The 24,662-nt window shown below is 39.5% G+C and overlaps 1 protein-coding gene across 2 annotated transcripts in view; it reads right to left on the reverse strand.

Moving 5' to 3' along the window:
* Positions 1-24,662, reverse strand: part of LOC125644532 (multidrug resistance-associated protein 1) — a 54,853-nt gene that overhangs the window by 11,974 nt on the left and 18,217 nt on the right. Inside the window, exons 6-19 of one of the 2 annotated variants that reach the window (XM_048868595.2) lie at positions 23,955-24,209; positions 20,678-20,743; positions 19,178-19,315; positions 15,454-15,600; positions 13,911-13,995; positions 13,716-13,782; positions 12,834-12,960; positions 10,621-10,797; positions 9,271-9,438; positions 7,461-7,647; positions 4,530-4,602; positions 3,932-3,992; positions 2,521-2,740; positions 1,793-1,947 (exon numbers count right to left, since the gene is read on the reverse strand). In XM_048868595.2, coding sequence (XP_048724552.2) covers positions 1,793-1,947; positions 2,521-2,740; positions 3,932-3,992; positions 4,530-4,602; positions 7,461-7,647; positions 9,271-9,438; positions 10,621-10,797; positions 12,834-12,960; positions 13,716-13,782; positions 13,911-13,995; positions 15,454-15,600; positions 19,178-19,315; positions 20,678-20,743; positions 23,955-24,209 — 1,926 coding nt within the window. The remainder of the gene's footprint in view (positions 1-1,792; positions 1,948-2,520; positions 2,741-3,931; positions 3,993-4,529; positions 4,603-7,460; positions 7,648-9,270; positions 9,439-10,620; positions 10,798-12,833; positions 12,961-13,715; positions 13,783-13,910; positions 13,996-15,453; positions 15,601-19,177; positions 19,316-20,677; positions 20,744-23,954; positions 24,210-24,662) is intronic. The other variant, XM_048868603.2, reaches the window with a different exon arrangement.

Below are 24,662 nucleotides of genomic sequence, written 5' to 3' on the forward strand. Positions count from 1 at the left end.
CGGGCAGCATTATAGTTATATGAAATAGAATTCTTTTGTTTTTAAAAAAAAACGTAAGATGTTATATACAAAAAATAAAAATTACAAATGTTAAGGTTGCAAAGTCATGCACTCAAAAGTTAAGAAAGGTCATTCCCTGAGCACTGTCCATTCTGTGCATTGAAAGAGGTATTGGGTGGGGGTGGGGGGGATCCTAACTTTGAGAGCTTGAATTTCACACCTTAGTGTTCATTCAACATAGTTTGTCTGTAATCTTTTATATCAAGTAGCAATGCATTAGCAAGATATAAAAATTATAATCTTTTAATATCAGTGGGACATTTCACTTCATATTCTTTATGAAAATATGCTTATGATATGAATGACATAACTGAGATATACTTTATGCCAGATGGTGCATGTAAGATATAATTGGAAAGGTTATGATTTACTGAATGTGATTATCCAATTTGTATGCCAGTATCATTTCTGTATCTGAAGTTAGGAATATTAACTATGTATCTGTATTTCAAAATGTGTTACTTTGGGTGTCACCCCCAACCAGCCCTTCAGGTACAACAATGGAAAAGCCAGACAGGGCTAATGGGCCATTAGCAGAGACAATGAACTGTGAAAGAGCTTAGTGTTTCTGTGGATGCTCCAGACAGCCTATGAGTAATGGTTGCCACAGCCCTGCAGAGACATGAGGCTGAGTCACCTGGTACTGGACCCACCCCTTGTAATGCCAGTGTTCTTCCACTTGGAGACAAAGGGTTCCCGCCATACACAAGAGCTATATAAGGCAGGGGAGTGACATCATCATGTTTCTTCTCTGCCTCCGCACCCAGAGAGACACTGAAAAATGCCTGGAAGCAAGAACTAAACTTGGGGGAGAAGGGTTAAGCCTAAGCTGAAAGGGCATCTAGCTTGTGGGTAATAATATCTGAAGTCTCAAGCTACAGACCAGTGTAGCTACCTTTCAAGACTTTCTCTAATCTGCCTACAACAATATCTAGGGTGAGAAATTACTCTTTGTAACCAATTTCTTTAGTGAAACAAGCTTAGCTTGTGTGTTTTGTTTTATTTTCTTAGTAATCTGCTTTGTTCTGTCTGTCATCTCTTATATTCACTTAAAATCCACCTTCTGTAGTTAATAAACTTATTTCTCATTTATAATATAACCCAGTTTGTGCAATTCATAACTGAGGGGGGGATAAGAGGCTGTGCATACCTTCCTCCACAGAGGGAGGAGGAGGATTTCAAAATTTACCTTTGGGTCTGCACTCCAAGGGAGGTGGACACCTGAGTGCTGGGGCAAGTGCCTTAAGATGAGCCTTCCCAGAACTGATCTGAGTGTCTGTTTCATTCTGCAGTTGGGTGTGGCCCTGCCTGTGTGAGTGCTGGAGGAGACTTAATAGCCTGGCTCAGCAAGACAGGTAAAAGGGGTGCCCAGGCTAGCAAAACAGGCGGACTCAGTGGTATCTCAGCACATCAGATGGCATCCTAAGGGGGTAACCGGTCACAACCAGACTGAGCTCAACTCAGCTTAACACCTCAAGTTTGCAGGACTGTGCTCTGAGGTATGCACGCCCAGTGACCATGGGCAATAATATTAAAGGGCTTCAGTTGATAAAAGCTACTGGTGGTTTTTGCAGGAAAGTATTCTGTGGCATTTGTGAAGGCTTCTTTCTATACTGAAACTGATGTCTAGCATCTGGTATTACTCTTTGATTTTTAAAAGCATTAGATGGCATTAAAGTTGTAGTTCTTTGCAGTACATTTTCTAAAAAATGTGGACATGTTTTTCCTTTACCTTTGTGAATCTATTGATGATCTGACCTACTGGATTAGTTTCAAAATACTGGAGGGGAAGGTGCAGCACGTTGGCTAACATGTGATTATGCAATGTCCGAGAAGCACAGAGGGATCCCCGAGTAAGCACATATGCACCATAGCAGACCAGAAGACCTTAAGAATGAATGAATACATAAATAAATAAAATAATGACTGGTGGTTTTTTTCCTCTTCTAAACGGATTACACTTCAGCCTGGTAGGCCCACTATAAAGTTTTGTTTTACGTATTCATCTGTTCACATCTTACCCCTTCATAAGCAAGTCTAGCCTACCATTAGCAAGTGCGTATGATTCCTGTTAACACTAGCTGTGACATGGACACTGACATCTAACCCCACAGAAAATAGTAACACCTCATTAGCTAAAATGTGCACTTGTTCATACAACATTGACTTAGTTCCAAGGACAGCCATTTTACAAATTAGTCTAATCTGCCTTTTCAATAATTCCTTCACTTTACAGCTCCCTAGCTTGATCCTTTCTCCCTGCCACTCCCCTCGACCAAATGTGAAGTGATTCTATTCTGCTGCTATACACACCTCTGATTACAGAATTACCAATATAGTTTGTCTTTGTATTACCCCAATCTCCAGTCTCCATTACAGATTTAACAGAATGTAAAAGAACCCCAGGCAACTAAGCTTTGCAAATACAGAGAAAATAAAGTCTTGTATGCTTAGGCTTACCTTGTATGAATCCCAAAAGCCCATAGATACCCAGTTTGTTGTTTCTTAAGTGTTTCCACTCTGTGTGATCCTTATTTTTTTCTTCTTCTGCTGACCAGGTGCTAAGCCACAGATTTTGTCCTACGGCTACTGCATTTTGTCCCAAGTAAGCTGCTAGGGTTAGCCACACCCATAGCCATCCAAACGCTTGCAGGTATTTCAAAATAACTGACATTGACATCTAAATACAAGAAAAGCACAGGAGTTACTAAAAATGTCACCGTGAAAGACAAATTACAGTAAATGAACTGAATATACTAATTTCTTCAGACATTCATATAAATAATGAAATCTAATAATTTAATCACATGCAGTCATATTTTGGATCTCCAAAAATCTATTTTCCCCCTTATAATACAAATTTGTCAGCTGTACAGGGTGGGATACTTTTAATATATGCTACACACAACATTAAAAAGAACATTAAGATTACAAACTCAAGCCTAAAAATGTTAGGAAATGCCAGAATAAAGGTTGCTTAATCACCTATAACTTGCCCCCTTTCTTCAAATGCATCATAGTACAATAATTAATTACATGATCACATACTACTCTTTTCAATAGGACCCTAGTCTCATTCAGGTGCACAGGATCGATGATGCTTACTTAATAAGCAATTATTCATTATTAGTTTTCGCTTCACTAAACAATGTGTGCTGTTGACCTTATTTACTTCATGCTATTCAAACCCTGCTCTGAATACAGAATTATGAATTTTTCTCATGGTCTTTCCTATAATGCTTGTCATTACAGTATCTGAGTACTACACAAATATTTATTAATTAATTTTGATGACACTCAGGGCATCATCTCCATTTTACAGACTGAAAGTTGAGGCACAGTAAGATTCAGCTCAAAAGCATCCAATCGTTTTCTGTGCCTAATTTGAGACATCTCAGACCTGATTTTCCAGACTACTTAACATGATTTTCAGAGGCTTATAACTTGACCAAATATGGGCAGATTTTCACAGTGATCGCAAAAAACAAATCCCTGACACAAAGGCCACCCTCTTGCCAAATTTCAAGCCCTGGCTCCAAAACATGGAGGCATTAGAACTTTTCAAAGAAGGGGTCACCAGAATTATTTTTAACACAGGCAAAACATGTTTTTCTTTAGCGCTGAGCTCAGAAACAGCTGAACTATTTGGCTGAATTTTTCCCAAAATATTCACCTTGAGGCAGGCACCTAGTATGGAAAATTTCAGCCCAAATGGTTAATGTTTGGCAAAGCTACCAATAACTGAAAACTGAGTCTTATAATGGGCAATGTCAGGAAATCTTAATCAGTGGCGCTACCAGCCCTGCCTATAATTACTTTAATACATTACATGTATATAGAAAACTACAAAGGTAATTTAGCTAATGCTTACACTGCCAGTAGCAACATTTTCTTTCTTCATTGAGAATGCTTTGGTTTGTTCAAAGGAAGAACTAAAAATAACAATTTTAAATGTATTTTAATCGTAAATATGAAGTTAAACATCAAGAAAAACACATACACAGAATTAATCTTGAACAAAAAACAGTGAACTTAAAGGTCTGTGAATTCCTCTTCCTTGAAAATGCCACAGCGTATTTCCAAGCCCTTCCTTTTTATCATTAAAATGTTAGCGTATCCAGACACAATAACCACGATTGATGCAGTGTCCTAAGTGCACACAGTGCTTTACAAACTTGCAAATAGGAATTTACTCAGCTATCAAACAGAATATAGAGGCAATCTGATGTACACAAAAAAGCAAACCAAACCAATGTGAGAGAGCAGCATGAGTGCAAAGAAAAAACAAAGCCATATTCTTATGTTGCTTATGAACAGATGGAGATGATGCAAGAAGCCCCTCCCCTAGCCCAGATTTGCACCCAAATCTTGCACTGTGCACTCCCTAAGGCTGGACTAGTTCTAGTATCACATCAATTACCCTCCCCAAATCGGATCCTGGCTGTGTACTACTTGCTTTCAGTACTCACCTGTTTTTCTGCCCCTGGAGCTCTTTTTGAGGCAGAGTATTGCCTTTTTGACTCTCTTTCTTTAAAGAAGACACTATAGTGAAAAAATGGAAAATACTTTTTTCGAGTCTTTATAGTTTGTTCAGACAGCTGCAATAATTAAGAAGCGAGGAATAAAAAGGAGAGAATGTAGGTGAAGTGGAAGTGGGGCTGCTCTATAACTATGTATGAATACTGTATACTGACCTGGTTATTGGGATGTTTACTGTATGAATATGTTGGTTTAAATTAATAGCAGTATCAGAGTTCAGGGCCAGCTGCACTTTTGACCCCCTCTTTAGCCTGAGTGAACCTTTTCAGGTGACAGACCCGTACCTTCACGTCTCAAAGAATGCAATCCTGCAATTCTTCCACTTTCAGAATAGGTTCCCAGGGTACAACACCCCTGTGTACTAACCCTAGTTACTCAGCAGACCCAGCTGTGTTCAACTACCTACAAGCCTTGTGCACTTCAGGATCCCTGTGACCAGTAGGTGAATACAGTGACTCCGAATAGCCTTTTCAAAACAGAAGTATTGTTTAAGCCCAATAGTAGGAACAAAGCATAAACAGAGAAATGGGGTTTTAACACAACAGATGGTCTACACATATATCTATCTTACCTAAAGGCATAAGTAGGACTATCTTAACCCAGACACCCTAACCTCTGAGGCCTGGGATTCAGTCTGGTCCCCGGCAGATTGCCTCTCCCCTCAGTTCTTCAGGGACTGTCCTTTTATCCACGCCAAAGTTGGGTGGATCCCCTGTCCTGTAGCTGCTAACCGGTCTGTTCAACTCAGCATGGTCAGAGGTAAAATTTGAAAGCAAATAACACCTGCATTGTCCTTTAAGTATCACTGTATGGGACTATCTGAAGCTATTGTCCATTTTCCTGCATATGTGCTGTTGACCCCTTGTAATCATGACAGAAAATGACATAACAATCTAACAGACCATACAATATTAATGAAATATAACAGCAGATCACATATCATTCACAAGCAGGCTGCAGGGAAAACAAGCAGGAAGCAGAACAATGGCATTAGAAAGTTACCTTTCTACCAACTCTTAAGAGACGATGCAAGAGCCATTCACTTTGATGTCCTACCTCCCGCCCCCCACTAAGTCAACTGGACTAGTTTGTCAAAAAAGGTCAAACTTGGGAACACATGACTGAACTGGATGAAAAACGACACATTCCTTCAAGCAGGGGGAGACACAGTTAGAGGGAAACAGACTGACACCAAGACCGCAACAGTTACTGGAAACTGGTAAAGTGAGGCCTGCCTACTTGGCAAACCTCTAGGGGGTGTGTGTGTATATATATATATATATATATATATATATACATACACACACACACACACACATATATACACACACACACACACAGACAGATATAATATATATATATATATCTGTAATATGTCTGTATATCTATTTGTATATTCTATCTCTGTAATATATAGTAGCTGTTTTTTAAAGTTTGTGTGTTAATTAGCTTTACTTACAGTTGTCAGGAGTGTCCCCTTTGAAGTTTGGCAATAATCTCTCTGTTGAATCTGGCCTATTTCATTATGCAAAAACTGATTTGCTTCCATCCCACTATTTTTCATAAATATATGATTACCCATAGAGGCCTTGCTAACCAAAAAACATGTCAATTTACACAGTAGCAGCATCATTTGCAATCTGAGAATACATTGTTTAACTAGTTTCAGAGTAGCAGCCATGTTAGCATAAGCTTTCGTGGGCTACAGCCCACTTCATCGGATGCATAGAATGGAACATATAGTAAGAAGATATAGATACAGATATATATATATACACACACATACAGAGAAGGTGGAAGTTGCCATACAAACTGTGATGAGCTATTATCAGCAGGAGAAAAAAACTTTTGTAGTGATAATCAAGATGGCCCATTTAGACAGTTGACAAGGAGGTGTGAGGATACTTAACATGGGGAAATAGATTCAATATGTGTAATGACCCAGCCACTCCCAGTCTCTATTCAAACCCAAGTTAATGGTATCTAGTTTGCATATTAATGCAAGCTCAGTAGTTTCTCCTTGGAGTCTGTTTTTGAGGCTTTTCTGTTGCAATATTGCCACCCTTAAATCTTTTACTACTATACAGAAATAGGAGATACAAAACAAGGAATTGTTTGTTTCTCAGCACTAGAGCAATACATTAAAAAAAACAAACAAACAATAAATTCAGAAACTTTCCATGTGAAATGTTTCCCAGCAACACTGAAAGAGTTGTCAGCTAGATAAAATGTTAAGCCTAAACATCCCTCTGAAAAGTGCAGGACACTTTCTTTGTATATTTGTGAGAGGAAGAGAAATGCTCTCAGGTTGACAATTCCTATGCCATACTTCTCCATAACATGTTCCACAAACTTATGGAAATGGAGGGGAGTTTCTAATGTAACACCATGTAGATTGGTGATGTACCAACAGGTATTACTGTAATAACTAAAAATGACTATAAAAGTCAGAATTATTGAAGTGTCAGATACACCAAAATGAATCTTTGACTAAAGTCAATTAGGAGTTAACAGGACAAAAAAGCATAGGCAGAAAAATCATGGAACTATGTGGCAGTTTCCTGTTCCAGGAATTACTTATATTCACACAGGGCCTGGTCACAGGAGGGCCTTTAGGTGCCTGAAGTCAATGACTTATTATTCCAATAGTGCCTGAATTTTATTCCAGTTTATAACTTGGAATCTCAGTATCTAGACCTGCCTGAATTCAAACAAGTGATAGAAAGGTGAAAGCTTCTTTTACCAAATCCTTGTGCTATTCAATCCCCTAAAGGAAAAATATTTTCTTAGCAATTGATGTAGAAAGGTAAAACTAGGTTTTCGGAAAACATGGTATATTAAAAAATACTATATGTGCTCACTTTTCATTTGAGGTGTTTCTTCACTTTTATTTTCTGCACTGAAGACTTGAAGGAGCTCAGCAAAGTTAGCTCTTTCTGAGAGCAGCTCTTGGTAGGTCCCCATGTGCGCTATCCTGCCATCTTCCATTACAATTATAACGTCTGTCTGAGGCAGGAGTGTCAGGTTATGGGTCACTAAAATACGCGTCTGAAAAACACAAAACGTTTTATTTTTTACCATATGAAAATGAAGTGTATACTAACAGTACAAGGGAGTTTTTAAAAAAGGAGAGTTGCATATGGAATTGTCTTAGGAATTTATCTAGCTCCTTCTTTAAAGCAACCAAATAGATTTGAAGAAATTGTTACCATTGTTACATATTACAATAAACTAAGTAATGATCAAAGTACACATTATTATACTGCTGTTGCACACATGGTTCTTAAGGCATGTTGTATCAGCCTTACAAATAAAAATACTTTAGAATTAGGGAAGTGCTCATTTTTAATGATAACAGAAGATCATGAAAGCTCGAGTTTCTTGGTAAGAGTCCCTCTAAATACAACCTAGTACCATATCTATGTTGATAGCAGCCCTGTTCATCTTGTTTAGGCATCTGTCACTACTAGTGTTTTCAGTACTGGAACCTCCTTTTTCAGGTGTTTATTACCAATAAAGCAGGTGAAGAAGAGAAGGTTAAGAGGGAAGTAAAAAGAGGAACATCTCCACTTCCACCAATCCATGAATTCCATAGACATCAGCTAGCAGTAAATAATCTGCATAAATCAGTAATATTGTGGAAAGTTACTTTTCACCAAGATATTTGAATCTTTAACAAATTTTAGATGAGAAAACTCCATCCCCTGCCCACTCTTCCTCAGGGATTCCTTTGGTCACCAGAAAACCTTTTTGCCACTAACATTGGATGCACCTTCCTATCAAGTACATTTGGAAATTGAATCTAGACAAATTCAAACTGGAAATAAGGTGCAAGTTTTTAATGGGGACAGGTTGTGGTATAACTAACCATTGGAACAACTTCCCAAGGGTTGTGGTGGATTCTCCATCATGAGCAGTTTTTTTAAAAGATATGTTGTAATTCAAATAGGAATTTTGGGGAAGTTCTATGGCCTGTGTCTGATGCAGGATAACTAGATGATCACAGTGGGTCCTTCTGGCCTTAGAACCTGTGAACCTTCAGCCCCCCTTTCAGCCAGGTGAAGGATCAATGGTGACCACAAGGCCCTTCCTCCCTCCTCACAGATAGAATCCACGGCACTCTTAAAATCTCTGTCAACTAACGAGCAAGGGCCAAGTTGGAAGCCCAAATATTATATGACTCTCTGAGACTGTATGGGTACATCTGTACTGCAATAAAAGACCCTCTTTGGCCGGTCAGCTGACTCGGGCTCAAGGGGCTAAAAAGTGCAGTGAAGACATTCGGGCTCAGGCTGGAGGCCAAGCTCTGAAACCGCACAAGGAAGATGGGGCTCAGAGCCTGGGCTCCAGCCCCAGCCCAAACTTCTACACTGTGCTTTTTATCCCTGAGGCCCGCGAGCCTGAGTCAGTTGCCCTGGATGCTGAAACTCGGTGCCACAGGTTTTTTATTGCAGTGTAGTTGTACCCTTTCAGACTTCCAGGTCAGCCCAGGTTAAGTGTTAATTGTGTCTGTGTTCATAAGACTGCTTGATATGATTCAAATAGTATAATCAGCAGGGCTTCTTATTTAACAAGGTGCTCCCTCTTTTTACCATATATAACAAGCCCACTCAGACACGATTCAAGATTTTCAATTTGCCTGTTGTACTATGTGAAGACTGATTTATTTACCTTGTTTTTTAAGAGCCCTGAGGGCCCAATCAGCTTCTCAAAAAGATGCTTTCCAACATGTACATCTACAGCAGACAAGGGGTCATCCAGAAGATATAGGTCAGCATTGCTGTAAACAGCTCTAGCTAGACTCACTCTCTGCTTCTGTCCCACACTTATATTCACTCCCTAGGAAAATAAAAGCATTATTAGATCAAACCAGTCAAAAGAGATACACATGATTTACTAAAAAAGAAAAGGAGTACTTGTGGCACCTTAGAGACTAACAAATTTATTTGAGCATAAGCTTTCGTGAGCTACAGCTCACATCATCGGACGGAAGATACTGTCATTCTCAAGCAGCATGTCTAGCTCCTATCAGTTACACTATACCACTAAGTGAAAATAGACTGTGTAAATCACTGCAAGAGGAGATACCACATATGAAACATATTTGTGGTAGTTTTAATATATGTATATAATTTATTTTCCATTCTTCTTGAAGGTTATAGGGTTAAAAGTAATTGTTTACAGCTTAAAACTGCTGTTGTAAGTCAACCATAGAGCATGAAAGTAGGGACACAGCTTTACTTCAAAAGAGGAACTCTTTGGAAGTGGCTATAAATCCCCTTAGAGTTTTACAAATGTCCACTTAGCTTTATTTGAAAGAGTTTACAATTAAACTTTTCCATTCTGGTTCTCTCACTAACTTCCATACAGGAGCTCTAGCAAACTCCCAAGCTTAGGACTAGAAAAGGATATGGATGTATTTTATACAGTATATCTCCTTTGTGACAAACATACGTAACCTCTGAAAAAACAAGAGTGATTTGTGATAGGCGAAGTATCCGCGTGTTTGCGCACAAGCTGGGAAAAGGGGTAGAGAGGGGAGAGCAATATTATGGACAAGGGAGGGGGGTTTTCAGAAGCAACCAGCATTGGCCTAACTCTGTTCCCACTGATTTCATTTGGGGCAGAGTTAGGTCTTTCTAGTATTTTTCATGTTTAATGTCAATTAAACTACGTCTACACTGGAGAGGTTGCAGTGGCACAGCTGTAAGATCTCTCATGTAGTCTCTCTATGCTGACGGGAGAGAGCTCTCCGTTAACACAATTAATCCACCCTCAACATGTGGCAGTAGTTATGTTGGCAGGAGAAGCTCTCCTGCCGCCATAGCGCTGTGCACACTAGTGCTTATGCTGGCGTAATTTATGTCACTCAGGGGAGTGGAATATTCACCCCACTAAGTGACATAAATTTTGCTGAAGGCAATGTAGTGTAGACATAGCCTTAGCAAACTAAATGCATTTGGAAGACATTGTGAACTACAGCTCAGCTGAGTGACTGCATGTGATTTTTCAAGTTCTCACCCTTTCTCCAATCTCCGTTTGATCCCTATTTGGTAACTGCTCCAAATCTGGTAGTAGAGCGCAGGCTTCCAAAACCCTCTCATAATATGGCCTGTTCAGATCTGAGCCAAAGAGAATATTTTCTTGCAAAATGGAATTCTGCATCCAGGCCTGCTGGGAAACATAAGCCACTGAACCCTAAATAAAGAGAAAAGGCAACACTCTCATTTGGACAGTTCTACATGTGGTAAGATAGCATTTTAAGAACATCTGCTGTTCAAATTATATTTCAAAGTAAAGTCATTGGTTATTACTTCTAAAACATTAGCATAGTCAAACTGTTAGAATTCTAAAAAGTCAAATGTTCCAAACCAAGCTGTTGAAGATATTGGCTGAAATCCTGTGCATGTTATGAGGGCATGTGCACACTATACTCTGTCACCCTTACACGAATTGAGTAAAATTTTACTCATTGAGTAGCCTCATTGAGAGCAATAGGACTTCTTGCATCCTAAGGTATTACTCAGTGCACTTAAAGGTAGCAAAACTGGACCTGTAGTTAGTACATGGCAAATATAGGAAGATTATATTTTGGTTTAATTTGCGGTTTTTAATGTAAAGCCAGTTTTGAAGCATTGCTCAATTAGAATAACAAGGTGAAGTACTGCTTAATTCTGGAAACTCCTGTGGTTAGTTACACACTGCCTTTATGTACCACTGATGATCCAGCTAGATAAAAATGTCAACACTAGAAACTAACATGGTTTTATGGGACAGGAGTGATGATTTTAAGAGCTCCTGACTATATGATCATAGTGGATCCTTCTGACTTAAATGCATAAATCTATGAAAATCTATTAATTTTATTAAGAAATATGATGAGATTCATTGACATCATCCTCCACCCAATGAATCCATACTAACTCTTCAGTAGCTTACTCTATATCAGGAATCGGCAACCTTTGGCACGCGGCTCATCAGGGAAATCCGCTGACGGGCCAGGCTGGTTTGTTTACCTGCCGCATCTGCAGGTTCGGCCGATTGCAGCTCTCACTGGCAGCGGTTCACCGTTCCAGGCCAAAGGGGGCTGCGGGAAGCAGCAGCCCCCACATCCCTCAGCCCACGCCACTTCCTGCAGCCCCCATTGGCCTGGAATGGCGAACCGCAGTCAGTGGGAGCTGCAATAGGCCAAACCTGCGGACGCTGCAGGTAAATAAACCGTCCCGGCCAGCCAGCGGATTTCCCTGACGGGCACGTGCCAAAGGCTGCCAATCCCTGCTCTATATAGTTCCCCGTCCTAAAGAGGCTCCCCCTCACTTTTGTTGTTGTTGCTTTTTATTTCCACTAAAATGTACTAAATTGATTCGCTTGCTGTAAATTAGCAAGAGACTTCAGACCCCTCTTTATTTAAACATCAGTGAAAGGCAATATGGTCTAGCGGATTTACATAGGAATGGAAGAAAGGGACTAACAAATTCTAATCTTACTCCAAAGTGACTCAAACTCAGGAGTTACTTGACAACTCTGCATTTATCAGTATTATGGTGATTGGTTAATTTATTTACAGTGTTTGGTATGATAAGTAGTATTATTAGTGTGGGCTATGTTGAGAGGTTATCTTTCTGCTTAGCTGTTTTAGCCTAATATAAGCCTCTTTAAATTCTATTTTATTGTGATGGGCACTTGGACAATTTCCTCACTCTGTTCAACCACAGAAAGAGTTTATGCCAAGGGAGCTGTTATCATTGAGAGGGGCAGAATGAACTTCTTTCCATCTCTGTCCACAACTCACTTTCCCCCATTTAAATGTTTTCTCTCCTTTCTATGTGTAAGCCATTGTGAAATGGCTGACTATCTCCTGCAAAACTATATCACTGCTCCAAATGAGTTACGGTTGTATCACTCGTCTAAACCAGCCACTGTAGGATGTGTAGGCTTGATGCATGACCTTAATCCTAAGGATTTTTGCAATAAATAATTATAAATATAAATAATTATAGGTTTATGAAAACTAAATCATATTAGTTTTAGTGTAGGTGGCTGCGAATCAGTTAACTTGACAAGTAACATGAATGCCACCAAGCCATTTTTTCAAAGAATCCAATGGTCAGCATACTAAAAGAAATGCTTCCATTGTCAATATATTTTATTATATTCACAAATAAACCATCCTCTATAAAACAGTCATATTGTAATAATATAACTGTGGATACAAGAAACAAAATCAACTTTACTTTTCTCTGGACTGTTCCTTCAAACTTGTTCATTTCTCCAAGAATAGCAGAAAGGAGAGATGACTTTCCAGATCCAACCTGCCCCACCACAGCAACTAAAGAGCCTTCTGGGATCTTCATGTTCAAACTGGAAACATTTAGGAAGACAAACAACAGTAATCCTCTATAAACACTGTACTGTGTACAGAGAAGAATCCTCTTTAGTGGACACTAAACGGCAAAAATACAGCCTACTCCACTGTGACTGGGGAGGTGAATATTTCAGTTTGGATACCTGTGACTAGAGCATACTCTAGAACCCTGAAAAGCTATGGACTTAAGGAGACTGTAGTGTCTCTCTGCATGTTAAAAATTCACCATACGCTATCAATTGCAGAATCAGGGCAACAGTGCAGTAGGAAGCCACCACACAGTACAAGATTAACAACAGTAAGAGACCATGTAAGTTCCGAAAGGAAAACAAAAACACCCTGTTTGATTTGTAGCTATTTTCACAAATGCTTTCAGGGGGCTCAGTGGTCCAGCTTGTGCAGCTGTGCGGAGGTACTGGGCCATCTTGTGCCTTCATGTCTCTGTTCTGGCTACCTGCATCATGAGTAGCAATGCGGTAGGAGAAGACGGCTCTGGTCACATAGCAGTGCCAGCACCTCAGGAAGCATGCGCTGTTACGGGTTTATTCCATTCCCTGAGTAGTGGGGAGATCCGGAGGGATACTGTGGTCTGGGGAGTCAGTCTCCCACCTCGCTGTTCTGGGACATCACAATGTGCTGCACCTTGCACTAGGTGGACGGTTATGTCATGATCTATGTAAACTCCGCCTAGCAGAATGTGATGCCTGTACAGATTCTTGTTCAAAGTTACTTCACAAACCTTGATTCTTACTTATTTAAGATTGAAGGTCCAGTCTTCTCCCATCGGAAAGAAGCACCAATAAATCCCACAGCATGATCTGTTGCAATAAAGAGAAATCAACAATAAGTTACAGAGGCAGCCCCTCAGCTGATATTGCTGGTTAATCAATTTGTTTCTGCAGACATTGAATAACAACAACAGAAACAACAACAAAACCCTGCTTACTTCCACTGTAGTTTGTGTTGATGTCTTGAGGGTCAAGGTCTTCAGAATACAGAAAATCCTCTAAACGACCCAGAGAAACCTTTGTCTGTAGAATGCACAAACTTTTATGCTATTTGGGTTTTTAAGCAATACTTCATATATTCTAGATTACACCAAGAAACAAGCATGTCTATTCATTTATTCTGAGATGGGCAATGAACAGAAAATGTTTTCCTTATGTACATTCATAAAGGTAGCTGAAGTTTTAGGCCAGTGGTCCCGAAACTGTGGGGCGCACCCTGTAGGGAGGCACAGAGGAACATTCCAGGAGGCAGTGTGGGACCTGGGCCGGGACCTGGGCCAGCCCCCACAGGGAGCGGAGCGGGAGAGCCACCCAGCTCCGCTATGCCCCCATATCTGCTCCAGCCCCACTCCGAGTCTTGGCCCCATGCCCAGCCTCAGCTCCTGGCTGCAGCTCCAGCCCTCTCCCCAGCCTTGGACCCCAGCCAGGGCTCCATTCCCAGCCCCATCTCAGCTGCGGCCCCAGCCTCAGACCCCTTACCCCTGTCTATGTTCCCCCTCCCAAGCTGCAGCCCCACTCCCAGCCCCGGCTCTGGCAGGAGCACGGACAGGGTCAAGGAGGGGCGCAACCCTGAAAAGTTTGGAGACCACTGATTTAGGCGGACAGCAGTATTCACTTGAAACACCACACCCTGTTGGACAGCATTGATAATCGTGTCCCAGTGGGAAGTAGGCTCTGCTGACTCATGAAGGTTATGTCTTCACTGACAAAAAAAGGGTGCTTTAGCTATTATTCTACTGGAAAAACATAGTGGAGACAATGCACTTTAGTTTTATTTAAGGTAAATGAAGCAAAGTCAACCACATTGGGGTACAATGCTGACCTGCTAGCTACCTTGTGGCAAACACTACGAGTGACTTGTTTCCACACTCGTTAGTTATCTTGCTGTTTAAAAAACATCTGTGTGTCAGTGGAGACAAAGTCTGAGACAGGTTGTTTGTGGATTAGCTCTCTGGAAGAGAGAGGGAACATTTAGCATATAAACTGAGCAGTCCTAAGGCAGCAGCCACGCTTGGGGAGACTTAGCTCAATTTTGTTATACTACTGCTAATTTCTGGGTTAATAAAACCAAACCCCAGGAAGGGTTGAGTTCTGATTCAGCATAGTTTTTGCCCATGTCTGACAGCAGGATGGAGAGGGCATCTGCTGACAATGGCCTTTCTACTTTCTTTACAAGAAACTGAAATACATATAGAAACAGTAGATAGAGCACAAGTAGAAACAGGAACAGTACTCATGCCACCTGCTGGTCATTCCTTATAATATGTTAACATACTTCAAAAGATAATATACTCCCTCCAATACCAGTGCCTCTCCCACCCCTCAAAGACATGAAAGTTTCAACAAAATAAAACTAGAAATAATCAGGTGGCTTAACCTTAATCTTAAAATAGATTAAACCACATGACACCCTGGAGATTAATAAAGGGCCATAAATGTCATCCTTTTTTGACACCTATTTGCATTTGATTTAGATTTTACCTGGGCTACGGCAGAGATCACTGTTGGCAAATCAAACAAAGGCAGTCGCAAAATATTAAACAAAGAAATAGATGTAAAAACTTTAGTTGCAGTTAGGACATTCTCTTGATCCAGCAGAAAATACACTCCAAACGTAGCCAATGAGACCTTTAAAAAAAAAAAGGAGGGGAGGGGGTGATTATTTTTTCATTACTTTTCTCATCCTGCTTAGTTTTACTTTTCAATGATTCCTGCTACAAAAATATGATGGTAGCAATTAAGAGCTGGATGTTGACTACAGCTTAATGCAAACTGAAACACAAACTGTGCTACTATTCATGCATTAAAACGAACATACTTCTGTCTTTAGACTAAATACAAGCTCTTATATCTTGTGGTATAAAATTCCATTTCATACTTAAGTTTGTACACACATAATATTCCCATTGGATTTCAGTCTATTTGAAGATCTCAATAGTCTCCATTTGTTGTTTGGCACTTGTATCCCCACAGTCTGCTTTTTCCACAGTATATTGGCACTGTCATTTTAACAAGCAATTGCATGCTTACTGACATAAACAAATGAAGGTGTTTCCGTTAGAATGGGGCAGGAAACAGATTTTTGGTCCTGAATTGGGACAAAAAGTCCATCTCACATATTTATGGACTGACAGTGTGAGGAAACATTCCATTCAGCGCACATGAAACACTGTGTGTCAATTTTGACGATTTTCATTTTTAAATTTTATTTACTATAATTAGCTTGCATTTCAAAATGAAAAAAGTCATTTTGAACTAAAGAAAAGGACTTTTTTGTTTCAAAAATGTCAAAATGGGAAACTGGCAACTCTGAAATTTTTCCAATTTTTTTCCACAAGAAGTGTCAAAACTGTCCCTCTCCCATGAACAGGTTTTGTTTCAATGAATCGGCATTTTCTGAAGAAAAAGATTTAAGTCGACAAATTCCCAACCAGCTCTGGTTTCAGCCTTACTAGAAGGTCATGAAGGATCACCTAGGTTTTACTATTCCTAAAAACATGTGACATTCTAATAAAGGTCAAATTCTCAGCAGCTGTAAATGGACAAAGCAACTGAAGTCAACGAAGCTGCAGCCAGATATAAAGCAACAAAGAATTTGGACATGTACGTTTTACACGGGTGCTCTGAAAATCAAGTTAACTAACCTAGGCATTTCACACAGAATGGATATATTTTAAAGGCTTATGTTTTGTTAAAGATGATAAAAAGGAGAAAAAGATACTTCTCTACTTTAAAAAAAAAAAGGAGGACTTTTGGCATCTTGAGACTAACAAATTTATTTGAGCATAAACTTTTATGAGCTGTAGCTGTAGCTCACGAAAGCTTATGCTCAAATAAATTGGTTAGTCTCTAAGGTGCCACAAGTCCTCCTTTTCTTTTTGCGAATACAGACTAACACAGCTCCTACTCTGAAACTTCTCTACTTTAGTTTGACAAAACAGGACTTATCCAGGTGAGGATCTGGCCCATACTTTCTCCTATTTATTGAAGTGATTAAGTCTGAAGGGCCAAATGAATTCCTAGTGTAACTCCACTGAAACGGAGTTGGGATGAAGTTGGCTAGAAGTCTTGTTATTCTTTTTTGAACAGTTTTAGTTTCTTAAAATTCAGAACCTTACAGTTCAGTGGCAGGGAGGGGAGTGGCAGAGAGGAAGGGAAGGGAAGAGAGAGGAGGTTGCTAAAAACAAGGATTAAAAGCATCTTCCAAACTTTAAAAAGCAGAAAGGCATAATGATAACAGAGCTGGTCACCATATGACCACATGATTTTTCAACAGTGTTTACTTATATAATTAAATTGTATCATTTTCTTTCTTCTGCAGGAATTTAGGAAGGGATGAAATATGTTACTGAGGTAAATGCACAAATGTATTATGCAGTAACAGCTGCACTTCTGCAATTATTATTTAGTACTTTACAAATCATGCATCATAACATGGTTGTGATTTATAATACACAAATAAACATCAGTATCCCACTTTTACAAATGAAAAAACTAGCAGAGAAGAGTTAAAAGATTGGCCTAAATCCATACAGTAAACTGGAATTAACCCATGAGTTTCTGACTCCCAGTTATGAATTCAATCTACTAACACATGGTCCCCCAATTTTCCAGCAGATGTAGGCTTTAGCTCAGAAGATCAGGTGTGCTGCAGAAATAAATGTGTTCACTTATGTTGTTTTTGGTACTTTACTATAGCAATTGCTTGTTATGTGTAGAGCCTTACCAAATTCATGGCCATGAAAAATGTGTCGCGGACCATGAAATCTAGTCTCCCCCTGTGAAATCTGGTCTTCTGTGTGTTTTTACTGTATACGATACAGATTTCACATGGGACACCAGAGTTTCTCAAATTGATGGTCCTGACTGAAAACGGAGTGGGTGTCACAAGGTTATTTTAGGAGTTTGTGGTATTGCCACCCTTATGTCTGCACTGCCTTCAGAGCTGGGTGGCTCGAGAGCAGCGGCTGTTTACCAGGTGCCCAGCTCTGAAGGCAGCGCCCTGCCAGCAGCAGCGCAGAAGTAAGGGTGACAAAACCATACCAGGCCACCCTTACTTCTGCACTGCTGCCTTCAGAGCTGGACAGCCAGAGAGTGGCAGCTGCTGATTGAGGTCCCAGCTCTGCAGGCAGCAGCGCAGAAGTAAAAGTGTTGTACTATGTCATCCTTACTTCTGTGCTGCTACTGGCAGTGGCTCTGCTTTCAGAGCTGGGCATCTGGCCAAGAGCCGCTGCTCTCCAGCCGCCCAGCTCTGAAGACAGTGCAGACGTAAGGGTGGCAATAACCCCTACAATAATCTTGCGGAACCCTTCCCTCCCACAACTCCTCTTTTGGGTGAGGACCCCTACAATTACAACACTGAAATTTCAGACTTAAATAGCTGAAATTATTAAATTTACATTTTTTAAAACCCTATCACTGTGAAATTGACCAAAATGGACCGTGAATTTGGTAGGGCCCTAGTTATGTGGCTTCAGAGGAGGGAAAAGAAAAATTCCTATCTGACTTCTGAATATAGCTATGCTATCAGTAGGTGTGGAAGCGTACTAAACAGATTGTGACTTTTATGAATAACTGCGAGAAGCTTTATTTGCTATGTAGGGAGTTTGATGGGGGAACCTCTAACAGATGCTATCAACGTCAAGGAGTGTGTCGGAGGGAATTTAGCTTCTGTCCTTCTCAAGTATATTATCCAGCACAGCCAGGCTTAAGTTGTCTCTATCTCACTCCGATGTAAGGTATCTTTTTTCACCCACAGAAAGTTATTCTTCTCAGAAGAACTAGAATGTGTACCTCTTTCCCCACCTCCACCCCAATCTTGTTTCCTTTTAAAAATCTGAGCATGGAAAAAAAGCAAAAACTTGTCTTAGATGCTTAATGGGGATATCAACAAGAATCAATGCTATTAAAAAAAGAATGTGTGACTGTTTACATTACAGAAGGAGGGTCTTTGGATTAAGACACTGGACTGGACTGAAGAGATCTTGATTTCATTCCTGGCTCTGCCACAGATTTCCTGTATGACCTTGGAAAAGTCACAATCTCTCTATGCCTCAATTCCCCTATGTAAAACGGGTATTATAATAATACTTCCAGACCTCACAGAGATATTGTGGTGATAAATTCATTAATGGTTGTGAGGCTCTCAGATACTCTGGTGAGAGTGATAGCTAGCTACAAAAATGGATATTGTTAAGTAACGCACCATAAAAGGGATACAGGTTAAAGTTAGCATGGAGAAAGTTGTCAGGTACCCAGATGACTTCAGAACATCTATTTCATGTTCTCGTATTTCCACAACCTTCTTCTGATATGAAGGTTCCCATGCATAAAGTTTAAGAATCTAAGTACAAATAAACAGAAAATTTCATCTTAGTAAATCAACAGCAGTGATTGTTAAAATGAGTTTAAATTCCAAAAATGTATCTGCAAATGTTGAACAATACAAAACTGTAAATATCCAACACTTGCATTTTCCAGTGGATAGCTTCTACAAATGAAATATTGTCCCAGCAAGACCCAATATAACCCAAAATGAGATTTGTTATGAAGAATGCTATAGTGTAGTCACCTTGAGCTCTATACATTTCACTGTGCTCCTGTTTTGGTGGATTACTTATTATTCCAGATTACTACTATCAGCATTCACCCCATGTACATTTTAGTTTATTAAATTTATTCACAGAGGTGCCACCATCTGACTTCATTGTAACCCTCTTCTATCACTTTCTGATGTGGGAAAAAATCAGCTTGGTAAGCTACACGCTTATGTCATTTTTCTAGTGCACAGCATGTAAGACTGATCATCTCCAGGTGGTGTGTCCAGACAATACTGTTATCTGATAAGGAAGTAAATTTAAAGTGTGGCCAAAGGACTCCTAAGGACTCCTAAAACATCCTTTACTATTGTCCAGAACACCAGACAGAAGAATTTACATATACAAGTAGGGCCTAACCCTTTAGCTATGTGAGTAGTTTAATTGAAGCAAGTATGCCCATAGAATCTGGAAAGAAACTCTTAGGATCCATCTACATGAAAGATACTACATAAGGTGGTATTATGAATGAAAAGAACACAAAATGTCCAAGGAAGGAGAGGTTTCAAGCTTTGTATTGGCAAATAGCTACCAGTCCATCATACTAGCACTTTCATGATAAAAATATTCTCTATCTTACTTGCAACCAAGAAGCAACATCTTAAAGAAAGTATTATATACATTTTATAGCAGCACCAATGTCTGTGGTTAGAAATCCACAAAACTTCAGAAAAATGCAGAATGAACTGTGAATAATTTGAAGTACTGGCTACTTCAATATTTAAAAATTGAAGAAGCATAAATGACAAATAGATTTTCAGAAACAAGAACAAATTTGAAAAACTCAATTTTGTTCTTCAAGAAAAGTGAAGTTTAGTGAAGATTTCCAACCATCTAATGACAAACTATCTGTGCTGATTAAAAAATAAAACAAGAGAACATGATCAAAATATCATGGGTAATCTATATTTTATAATCACATCTCTTATTTTAATAATGCTTTAAAAATCCACTTTAAGTAGTTATATAACAGAATATATTTTCCCCTAAATTCTTCTTTCCTACATTATCAGTCGAAAGGTTCAGTGACAAAACCCTAGTTTTCTGAATAACATAGTCGTTCATCTTTATTAGGGAGAGCAATGAAACTCATTAGCTGCTGGTATTACCTTTATTCCATGCAAGATTTCATTTAGTAGTTTCACTCGCTGATCTGTATTCTTCATTTGGCTTTTCTAGTTTAAAAAAGAGAGAGCAATGCTTACAATTTTTTAAAAAATATCAGAGATTCAAACATATTTTGTGTACTTCAGACAGTGAACACAGCTACTACTCTATTATTCGCAAAAAGAAAAGGAGTACTTGTCGCACCTTAGAGACTAACCAATTTATTTGAGCATAAGCTTTCGTGAGCTACAGCTCACTTCATCGGATGCATACTGTGGAAAGTGTAGATGATCTTTTTATACACACAAAGCATGAAAAAATACCTCCCCCCACCCCACTCTCCTGCTGGTAATAGCTTATCTAAAGTAACCACTCTCCTTACAATGTGTATGATAATCAAGGTGGGCCATTTCCAGCACAAATCCAGGGTTAAACAAGAATGTCTGATGGGGGGGAGGGGTAGGAAAAAACGAGGGGAAATAGGTTACCTTGCATAATAACTTAGCCACTCCCAGTCTCTATTCAAGCCTAAGTTAATTGTATCCAATTTGCAAGTGAATTCCAATTCAGCAGTCTCTCTGAATTTCAGCAGTCTACCTGGATTTGTGCTGGAAATGGCCCACCTTGATTATCATATGCATTGTAAGGAGAGTGGTCACTTTAGATAAGCTATTACCAGCAGGAGAGTGGGGTGGGGGGAGGTATTTTTTCATGCTTTGTGTGTATAAAAAGATCATCTACACTTTCCACAGTAAGCATCCGATGAAGTGAGCTGTAGCTCACGAAAGCTTATGCTCAAATAAATTGGTTAGTCTCTAAGGTGCCACAAGTACTCCTTTTCTTTTTGCGAATACAGACTAACACGGCTGTTACTCTGTACTCTATTATTGACTCTCTTGGAAAAAAAATTCTTGTACTGTACACGTTACATTGTCAAATGTACTTCACATTTGGTATCTGACATGTATATCATTTTATCATCATATGATAAAAGGATTGGTATGTCCTCTCTAATAGCACTTTTTCTTTAAAAAATATAATCTTGATTTTTTTGTAATACTTCCTGCAGCATGATTACAGTAATAACTGCATTTCTTAGATTCTAATTAAAAGCTTCCTAATTAGAGTTTCAGTTCTCAGTGTTCTAGAATTACAAAATAGATTAATCTTAACAATGCTTAAACATCTAAATTATGATTTATAAAAAAAATTGTGATGTTGATTCCTTAAAATCTTGAATAGATTATTCATTATATTTTTCCATGGAGTAGTAACCATTTGCAAATTGACTTTAATAGCCACTCACAAGGAGTCAAATCCTGCTCACCTACCACATGTAAGTAGTCCCAAAAAACTGCTGAAACTATTTCTGTGACAAAAGCAAACAGAATTTGGCCCAGTCTGATTTGTGAGATGTGAAGGAATACTTAGGTTAAAGAGCATATTTTGAAAAAGAAATTCCTTTCCTCTGTTACTGACAACATCTTTGATGACTAAAACCTGAATTTTTAAAAAAAATCCTCTCTTCTTACTACTTATGCTAGATTTAATTTGTGCATTTCACTCAATTTGCACAATGAAAACATGCTAGTCAGTTTCACTTAACACCTTTCACACTCTGGTTATTAGGATACTTAGGCAGAACACTTTGGGTTGCAAACAGTGGCCAAGATCACTGCACTGGCCCTCACTTTTCTCCTTCTCCCTTCACATCACTGACAAGATCTGTATGGTGAGGGGAATTTCTGTGTAAAAATCTGCCCTCCCCTTCCTCCTGGTGGAGGTCAGCTGTGGCACTGTTTTCACAGACACATAGACCAGACCTCTCCACAGGTCCATGGCCCTCACTGCATAAGCAGCTAGAAACAGGGTATGCTGGGGAATACAAATAGCTTCCCTTATAGCCCTGTAAAGTTTCCTTGGAAAAGATAATAGTTTGGGCTGTTTTTATTCTTTCTGTGGATCATGGGCAGCTGTGGCCAAGGGAAGTCCATGATAAAAGGGTGCCAATGGAGCTGTGGTATCAGGGAGCCAGACAGAGGGGTTGTGGAGGCAGGTTTCAGAGTGGGTCGTGCAGCCTTTTCTGAGTATTGGGGGGCTAATCTGCCCCCCCACACACACACACACCTCAATGGGATGGTGTGAGTCAGAGCATGAAAGTGAAATCTCTGAGAGGATCCTCACAAAGATATCTTTTCCCAGAATTACCTCCTGCACCTTTTACTACAGATCATGGCCAGATCATTTCATCTCTGCTGAGGAAGGTCACTTATTCCACTTCCCAACCCCCACTTAAATTAATTATAGTAATCATGGAAAGGTTTGTAAAAGCTTTTTTGTTAATTAAACCTAGATTTAGGGCCTAAATCAAACGTGTATTATTAATTTAAATGTATTGAATTACTGGCACACTCACTTCTGTGACTAACTCTTCTGGTCAGTATTTCACACTGTAAGCAGAGTGTCTGGTTTGTGGTGTTTATCTTTAGGCATATGATTTTTTTTTTTAAGACCTGCTCTTTACTGACAGAAGGGAAGCCATGTAACACCTATGTCAACATCCTCTGCTCCTGGGGATTAACACCCAAAAACGTATGGGCTACCTCTCCTATTTTCTTTTCCTTCTTCACCCCCAAACGAAAACTGTGAACAGGGAAAAGATATAGGCCCAAATCAGTTGCTGACTCAATAGCGCTTCGGGGACTAGATAGCAAGTGTGAAAAATCAGGAAAAAGGGTGGGGGGAAATAGGTGCCTATATAAGACAAAGCCCTGAATATTGGGACTATCCCTATAAAATCGGGACATCTGATCACCCTATTTAGTACTCCACATGGGTGCAGCAGTTGTAGGATTTGGACCTTTGGATTTTTGACTTCCATTTTATTTAATAACAAGCCCCTGAAAACACACCTTACTATTTTGTTGGTATGTTAGTCAGTTTTGTCCTAAAACCAGAAATCCTAACTATTGCCAGAAATTTGCTAACAGTGAGTTGAACAGGATGACTTGTGTGTAAAGTTAAGCACATGCATAAGTGTTTGTAGGATTATGGCCTATAACACTTCTACAGATACACAAAATCTCTTCAGTTTATTGTTTTTTGTTTATAGATAAAGTTTAGTGATCTAAATATTGATAGATGATATACCAAAAGCTCCCCCTCCAACAAAGGAATCTGGTTATTTTGTGCCTACATTAGTTTTACGTTCTTCTTTAAAAATCAGCTCTTCATTGTAACACCACAATTGTTTCCAGCATTAACATTTAGATTTCTTACCCTCAGCCGTTTCACTTTTGCAGCAACAAAAGCATTTATAGGTATAACCAAGACGAGCACTGCAACACCTGCTAGCACTGATGGGCCCAGTTCTTGCCAGAGAAAGACTATAGCCATCAGGATCTGAAAAGGTGCTGACCATAGAAGGTTGAGGTTTACAGTCAGTTCCATAAGTTGTTGAGCATCTGCTGACATCAAGTTAACAATGTCACCAGTTGTATATTTTCTCCGTGAAGAATTAGCTATGCTTAAAGCCTGCAACAATAGCAAGAAACCAAAGCGTACGGTTACAAAATGAACTACCTTTCTTAAATATGTACTTTATTTTAAAGGTGTTTTCAAAGACCTGTCTTAGCCATAATAAAGTAACAGCTAAATTGCACTCAATGGATGAGATTCCCCGCACCGCTTTGGCCCCCGCATATGAGCTAAAGGGGCCAGAGTGGGGTTTTACAAGGCCCTTGTATATGAGGCCAAGAGAGAATACCCCCCAGTGCAGAAACCAAGGAAGACAGTTACAGGCTGTCTTAGGAGTGCAGCACAGAATCTCACCTAATGTTTGAGGCTAGTTTGAGTCTCCTGAAAGAGGAGGTTGTCTTTTGGACACATTAAATAGATACAGTGAATTGTTTCAGCCCTTGCATCCTTCAGATTGTGCACAGTAAGTATAAGATGCACTGCGTAGCAACCCATGCACAGTCCTGCCTC

This window comes from Caretta caretta, chromosome 1 (genome assembly GCF_965140235.1).
Source record: "Caretta caretta isolate rCarCar2 chromosome 1, rCarCar1.hap1, whole genome shotgun sequence".
Classification (NCBI taxonomy): domain Eukaryota; kingdom Metazoa; phylum Chordata; order Testudines; family Cheloniidae; genus Caretta; species Caretta caretta.